At 43.8% G+C, this 7,745-nt stretch overlaps 1 protein-coding gene across 1 annotated transcript in view; it reads right to left on the reverse strand.

Moving 5' to 3' along the window:
- The window catches only part of PHACTR4 (phosphatase and actin regulator 4), an 84,768-nt gene that overhangs the window by 35,176 nt on the left and 41,847 nt on the right, over positions 1 to 7,745 (reverse strand). The window contains exons 7-8 of the mRNA XM_011955515.1: positions 2,969 to 3,566; positions 512 to 696 (exon numbers count right to left, since the gene is read on the reverse strand). Of these exons, the coding sequence (XP_011810905.1) occupies positions 512 to 696; positions 2,969 to 3,566 (783 nt within the window). The remainder of the gene's footprint in view (positions 1 to 511; positions 697 to 2,968; positions 3,567 to 7,745) is intronic.

Raw genomic sequence — 7,745 nt, forward strand, 5'->3', positions numbered from 1 at the left:
AGCCTGGGCAACAAGAGCAAAATTCCATCTCAAAAAAAAAAAAAAGAACAGACTAGGCAACATAACAAGACCCATCTCTACAAAACAAAACAAAAAACCAAAGAAACCTAACCAGTTGTGGCACACATCTGTAGTCCTAGCTATTTGGGAAGCTGAGGCGTAAGGATCACTTAAGCCCAGGAGTTCAAGGCTGCAGTGAACTACGATTGCACCACTGTACTCCAGCTGGGTGACAGAGCAAAACCTTGTCCAAAAAAAAAAATTAAATTAAAAAAACCCGAAAAACCTAACTGAGTGACTCAATCTACTTGGATCCCTGTCTTGGCTTGTTTGATCAGAGGGGTGATAACAGGGACAAGGAGTCCTTCACAGTGGCTTCCAACATCAGTTAGCCAGATGAGTTAATGGGAGAAGGTACCTGTTTCCATATCTCTTTTGACACCTGCTAAGATCAGCAAATAGCTTTATCTGGAAAAGAATTCTCCCTTTTGCTTTTCCCTCCCTTTCTTACTCTGATAGCTTTCATCTTCATCATCTTCATCTCGGTACTGAATGGGACCTTCTGAATCAGAGTCGCTCTCCTTCTCTTCTTCCTCCTGTACACACTGTGGTAATTTAGGAATGACTGAGGTAGATGTCATGTCTTCACTGAATGTGGATGGACAGGTTTGCTCCTCCTCTTCTTCATCGTCTGGACTAACAAATTAACATAATTATATTTTCTTTTTAGAAACAAAGAGGATAACTGACTTTTAAGACAAAGGACTGAAATAAAGTCTGGGCATGGTGGCTCATGCCTGTAATCCCAGCACTTTGGGAGATGGAGGTGGGCAAATTCACCTGAGGTCAGGAGTTTGAGACCAGCCTGGCCAACATGGTGAAACACTGTCTCTATTAAAAATACAAAAATTAGCCAGGCGTGGTGGTGGGCACCTGTAATCCCAGCTACTTGGGAGGCTGAGGCAGAAGAATCTCTTGAACCCAGGAGGCAGAGGTTGAAATGAACCGAGATTGTGCCATTGTACTCCAGCCTGGGTGACGAGAGCGAGACTCCGTCTCAAAAAAAAAAAAAGACAAAGGACTGAAATAACCATAAATTTAAAAAAAAAAAAAATCTATGAATGAAGTAACTTATAATTCTCTCCCTTAACTCTTTTTTTTTTTTTTGAGACAGAGTCTTGTTCTGTCGCCCAGGCTGGAGTACAGTGGCATGATCTCGGCTCACTGCAAGCTCCGCCTCCCGGGATCACACCATTCTGCCTCAGCCTCCCAAGTAGCTGGGACTACAGGCACCTGCCACCACGCCCGGCTAATTTTTTGTATTTTTTTTTTTTTTTAGTAGAGACGGGATTTCACTGTGTTAGCCAGGATGGTCTTGATCTCCTGACCTCGTGATCCACCCGCCTCGGCCTCCCAAAGTGCTGGGATTACAGGCATGAGCCACCACACCTGGCCATTCTCCCTTAACTTTAACAATCTTGCTAAGAAACTTTTTAGCAGGTATTAATCTAAGGGTTCAAATCCCAGCTTTACCACTTATTAGGCACTGGTGCTTTCCAGCAATTGTCTAATGTCATTCTCACAAGCCTACAGAGTAAATATTATTCCCATTTAGAGATGATATAACTAAAGAGCAGAAGGCTTACATAACTTAACATTACTATAAGCTAAGAGTGGTAGTGCTGCAGTTTGAACCCAGCGCTATCTCACTCCAAGGTGAATGCTCTTAAGCACCACATTATACAATGCCTTCTCTGTAGTATATAAAACTAACAGTTGTAATTTTTCATGTACATAATTTTGTAAATTTTGTGTCATCACAAAAATCTCCATGAAAAAAAAAATCATGAGAGTAAAAAGTTGAAATTTGGCCAGGTGCAATGGCTCACACCCATGATCCCAGCATTCTACGAGGCTGAGGCAGGCAGACTGCTTGAGCCCAGGAGTTCACAACCAGCTTGGGCAACGCAGCAAAACCCCATCTCTAACAAAAAATACAAAAATTAGCTGGGTGTGATGGCATGCGCCTGTAGTCACAGTTACTCGGGAGGCTGAGGAGGGAGAATTGTTTGAGCCCAGGAAGTGGAGGTTGCAGTGAGCCAAGACTGCACCACTGCACTCCAGCTTGGGTGAGAGAGTAAGAACCTGTCTCAAACATAAGTAAATAAATAAAGTTTTAAGATAAGATTAAAAAAAGAAAGAGTCCAAATTCTATAACTTATCCTTTTGGCAGAGTATTCTTTGTACTTTAAATTTATTCGCATTGCTGGGTGTGGTAGCTCACGCTTGTAATCGCAGCACTTTGTAAGACCAAGACGGGTGGATCACCTGAGGTCAGGAGTTCGAGACCACCCTGGCCAACATGGTGAAACCCCATCTCCACTAAAAATACAAAAATCAGCCGGATGTGGTAGCACATGCCTGTAATCCCAGCCACTCGGGAGGCTGAGGCAGGAGAACAGCTTGAACTTGGGCGACAGAGGTTACAGTAAGCTGAGATTGTGCCACTGCATTCCAGCCTGGGTGACACAGCAGGACTCTATCTCAGAAAAACAAAACAAAACAAAAAAAACTTTATTCACATTTTCTTTTTTTCTTTGAGACAGAATCTTGCTGTTGCTCAGGCTGGAGTACAGTGGCACAATCTTGGCTCACTGCAACCTCCACCTCCCAGTTAAAGCGATTCTCCTGCCTCAGCCTCCCAAGTAGCCGGGATTACAGGTGTGCGCCACCACGCCTGGCTAATTTTTGTTATTTTCATAGAGATAGGGCTTTACTATATTGGCCAGGCTAGTCTTGAACTCCTGACCTCAGGTGATTGATCCATTCGCCTCCGCCTCCCAAAGTGCTGGGCTTACAGGTGTGGTCCACCGTGCCCGGCCCACATTTTCTTTCTATGAGTAATTTTTTCCAAGCAGGGCTATCGAGAGTAAAGGAGAAACAAGAGGCAAGCTTTAAAGGCACTTACACTTTCAGCATTTCAATAGTGATGGGAAGAGACCTGGTCCGACCCAGCGTACTGCTGTCCTCAGAAAAGCTGTCACTGTTTTCAAAGAGCAACGAGTGAGCTCTGTGAGAACCCTCCAGAGGAGGAGTCATGGGAAGTGGGCTGGTGAGGGCCTGCTGGATTCGAATATGCAGTGGGAGCGGAGGCAACCTAGAGGGTATATGGGGCTCCCCAAAGTTCTGGTCCAATATCCTCTTGGGGACTTCCTTTTTCTGATCTTCCTGCTGGGGAATCTCCTGGTGTAGATCTATGGATGGTGGAAACTCAATTTCTGGCACAACTTTAAAAGTCTTAGCAGAGAATGGAGGGGTGCGTGGAGGCTCTGGAGGTATATGAGCAGGCAGTGGGGGGGACGGAGAGCGAGGTGAGATCACTGATATTAGTTCTGAGCCCATAGAACATGTGCTCTTCTCTCTTTCATCACTTGGTGTTTTTGTGGTGATGGCAGCAGCAGACTCCAAGGTGGGTACTGAGGTCGATGGAATGCCTCTCTTAGGTGGTAAGGGTGGGGACGGTTTTGATAACAATGTACCACTGTTTATTGCTTGGGACAATTCAGCTGGAAAAGAGAGAGCAACACATCAATTTCACATGACTTTTCAATGCTTTGAAGGGCTGGCCCAGGGCCTAGAATTAAAGTTGAGTTCAGTTTTAATCTTTCAAGCAAGTTAAATAATTTCATAGTTTTGCCATTTCCTACATATTTTATCCTGAAACGAAGTTTATATTTATTCAAATAGAAAGTCTAATAAATGTACAGAGGTGTAGGAAGACTGATGAGTAGCTTACTTCATTGCTATGACAACAGATATGACAATTTTTTTTTTTTTTTTGAGACAGGGTCTCACTCTCTCGCCCAGACTGGAGTGCAGTGGCGTGATCTTGGCTTACCGCAACCTCTGCCTCCCAGGCTCAAGTGATTCTCCTGCCTCAGCCTACCAAGTAGCTGAGATTATAGGCACATGCCACTATGGCCTGGCTAATTTTTGTATTTTTAGTAGAGATGGGGTTTCACCATGTTGGCCAGGTTGGTCTCGAACTCCTGATCTCAAATGATCCACCTGCCTTGGCCTCTCAAAGTGTTGGGATCACAGGCGTGAGCCACGGCACCCGGCTGACAACTTTTTGTAACTTGATCTTGGTGTAGTTAATATGAAGAGAGACAAAAACATCCGACAAAAAGTTATTTTGTGGCTGGGCACAGTGGCTCACGCCTGTAATCCCAATACTTTGGGAGGCCGAGGTCGGCAGATTACTTGAGGTCAGGAGTTCGAGACCAGCCTGGCCAACATGATGAAACCCCGTCTACTTAAAAAACAAAAACAACAACAACAACAAAAAAACCAAAAATTAGCTAGGTGTAGTGGCAGGCACCTGTAATCCCAGCTACTTGGGAGAGGCTGAGGCACGAGAATCTCTTGAACCTGGGAGGCAGAGGCTGCAGTGAGCCAAGGTCACGCCACCCAACTCCAGGCTGGACAGCGCAAGATTCTGACTCAAAAAAAAAAAAAGTTATTTTGTATAACAGTACTTCATTAAAAAATTTCAACATTCAGATAGCATAAAATAAGTATTAGTGGGTATTGTTACCATATCCTGATAATGATATCTCGGTATCTCAGCTCTGTGTTATAAAACTATCAATACTGACATCTTGAATTTTTATAGCAATTGCAAAGTCCTTTGAAGAAATCAAAGTGTTTTCTGTCCTTGAAGTCATATTCTCCTTCTACCACCTGAGGTGACAGGGGAAACAAGATAGCATCTTTACCATTTTTCAGAAGGAAAAAGCGAGGCCACAGAAGTTAGGCGACTTTGCCCAAGATCATACTACAAACTGGCATGGACTCAGTTAGTATCCAGGTCTCTGACTATTTGACTGCATCCTACTGTCTCTATTTATTACTTTATTTTATTTTATTTTTTTGAGACGGAGTCTCACTCTGTCGCCCAGGCTGGAGTGCAGTGGCACGATCTTGGCTCACTGCAAGCTCTGCCTCCTGGGTTCACGCCATTCTCCTGCCTCAGCCTCCCGAGTAGCTGGGACTACAGGCGCCCGCCACCTCGCCTGGCTAGTTTTTTGTATTTTTTTAGTAGAGACGGGGTTTCACCATGTTAGCCAGGATGGTCTTGATCTCCTGACCTCGTGATCCGCCCGTCTCGGCCTCCCAAAGTGCTGGGATTACAGGCTTGAGCCACCGCTCCCGGCCAATTCTTCTTTTTTCTTTTGAAACAAGGTCTCCCTCTGTTGCCCAGGCTGGAGTGCAGTGGCATGAATAATAGCTCACTGCAGCCCCAATCTCCTGGGTTGAAGCGATCCTCTTGCTACAGCCTCCCAAGTAGCTAGGTCGATGCCACCATACTTGGCTAAATTTTAATTTTTAGTAGAGACAAGGTCTCACTATGCTGCCCAGGCTGGTCTTGAGCTCCTGGGCTCCAGTGGTAGGCCCACCTCAGCCTCCCAAAGTGCTGGGATTATGGATGTGAGCCACCACACCCAGCCTCTTTTCTTTTTAAATTTATTTTTAAATTAAATTATTTTACACAGGGTCTCACTGTGTCACTGAAGTGCAGTGGTGCAGTCACGGCTCACTTCAGTTTTAACCTCCCTGGGCTCAGGTGATCCTCCCACCTCAGCCTCCCAAGTAGCTGGGACTATAGACAAGTGCCACCATGCCTTGCTAATTTTATGGGGGTTACTTTTTGTAGAGATGGGTTTCTCCACATTGTCTAGGCTGGTCTCAAACTCCTGGGCTCAAATATTCTACCTGCCTCAGCCTCCCAAAGTGTTGGTACTACAGGTGTGAGCCAACCAGCCATACCCAGCCTTTTTTTTTTTTTTTTTAGAGACAGGATGTCACTCTGTTACCCAGGCTGGAGTGCAGTAGTGTAATCATAACTCACTGCAGCCTTGAACTCCTGTGCTTACCCAGTCCTCTTACCTCAACCTCCCAAGTAGCTAGAATTACAGGCACATGTCACCATGCCCAGCTAATTTTTAAATATTTTATAGAGATGGGGTCTTGCTACGTTGCTCAGGCTAGTCTCGAACTCCTGGCCTCAAGTGATCTTTCCACCTCGGCCTCTCCAAATGCTGGGATTATAGGCATGAGCCACTGTGACTGGCCTAATTTTATAATGTTTTAATGTCACTCATTATAAATACTTTCTTTCTTTTTTTTTTTTTTTTTGAGACAGAGTCTCACTCTGTTGCCTAGGTTGGAGTACAGTGGTGCAGTTTTGGCTCAATGCAACCGCCACTTCGCGGGTTCAAGCGACTCTCCTGCCTCAGCCTCCTGAGTAGCTGGGATTACAGGCATGCACCACCATGCCCAGATCACTTTTTGTATTTTTAGTAGAGACGGGGTTTCGCCATGTTGCCTAGGCTGGTCTCAAACTTTGGGCCTCAAGCGATCTGCCCACCTCGGTCTCCCAAAGTGCTGGGATTACAGGTGTGAGCCACCGTGCCTGGCCCCATAAATAAATTTTAAAAAAGGCTTTCTAGAAAAACACTGCATACATACACAAAAAGATTCTAAAAATATGAATTTTAGGAGCAGTGAAAGATATATTTTTGGAAAGATTGGATTTTTGCTGATTCTCTAAAAACAGCTGTTAGCTATTCCATCTACAACAAAACTCATTCCTGATGAGACCATAAATGAATATTTTTACTTTTGAATTAATAAGATGAATTATATTTGGTAATCTGAGGAAGGCATATATGTTAAGGAAGTAAATTCCGGTACATATACCCCGACAACAGCATCTGGCTGTAGTTTTGTGGAAAAATTCCAGAGTGTTTCCGGGATGGGTAATAATTCCCTTTCACCTGTTCAGCTATTGCTGATAGTTTTTCCTTAGTCCTAATACTCCATGTTATACCAATGAGAAGACAGTAGTACTTCTGAAGCAATGGTTTCCAAACTTTTGGATTTCAGTGACTAAAACAATAAAAAAAATCTTGATCAACCTTAGATTGTTGGTTTTTTTTTTCTAGTTTTTTATTGAGGTTGTCATTTTCTAAAATTTTCAAATAAGGCTTGATATTAAGTAAACCATTTATGAACATAATCCTTTTGTGAAAGAAATGGCATTTTAACCCCAAAGGATTACGAAGATTATAATTTTAGAATAAAAGAGAGTCCGTTAAATTAAATCTATTTAGCTCTATGTAATGCTTTGCGAACTGTTCTATTTTTCTTCTTCTGCTGAGGACCCCTCATGGACTAATACTGATTCCTCAGTTACAAGGTCTATTGTTTTGGGCTATTTACCTCAAGCCAAGAATGAGCTCTGCAGTTTAGTCCAGGGTATCATACACAAATGATAATTTTATATGTTGCCTTAATTTGAAAAGGGTGGTATTCCATTGGTCTAGCACAGAGGCTCTCAATGTGTGCTCCCCGGACAGCAACATCAGTATCATCTGGGAACCTATTAGAAAGGTAAATTCTCAAGCCCATCCCAGACTTACTAAAATCAGAAACTCTAGGGGAAGCATCCAGCAGTCTGTTATCATAAGCTTTCTAGGTGATCCTGAGGAGAACACCAGTTTGCGAACACTACTGTAAGGAACAGAGGTCTGGACCTGAGAGTTGAAAAGCCTATGTTCAGTTTCTATCTTTCACTAACTACAACCTTTTTTTTTTTTTTTTTGAGACAGGGTCTCACTCTCTCGCCCAGACTGGAGTGCAGTGGCGTGATCTTGGCTTACCGCAACCTCTGCCTCCCAGGC

This window comes from Colobus angolensis, unplaced genomic scaffold (assembly GCF_000951035.1).
Source record: "Colobus angolensis palliatus isolate OR3802 unplaced genomic scaffold, Cang.pa_1.0 Scaffold4, whole genome shotgun sequence".
Lineage (NCBI taxonomy): Eukaryota > Metazoa > Chordata > Mammalia > Primates > Cercopithecidae > Colobus > Colobus angolensis.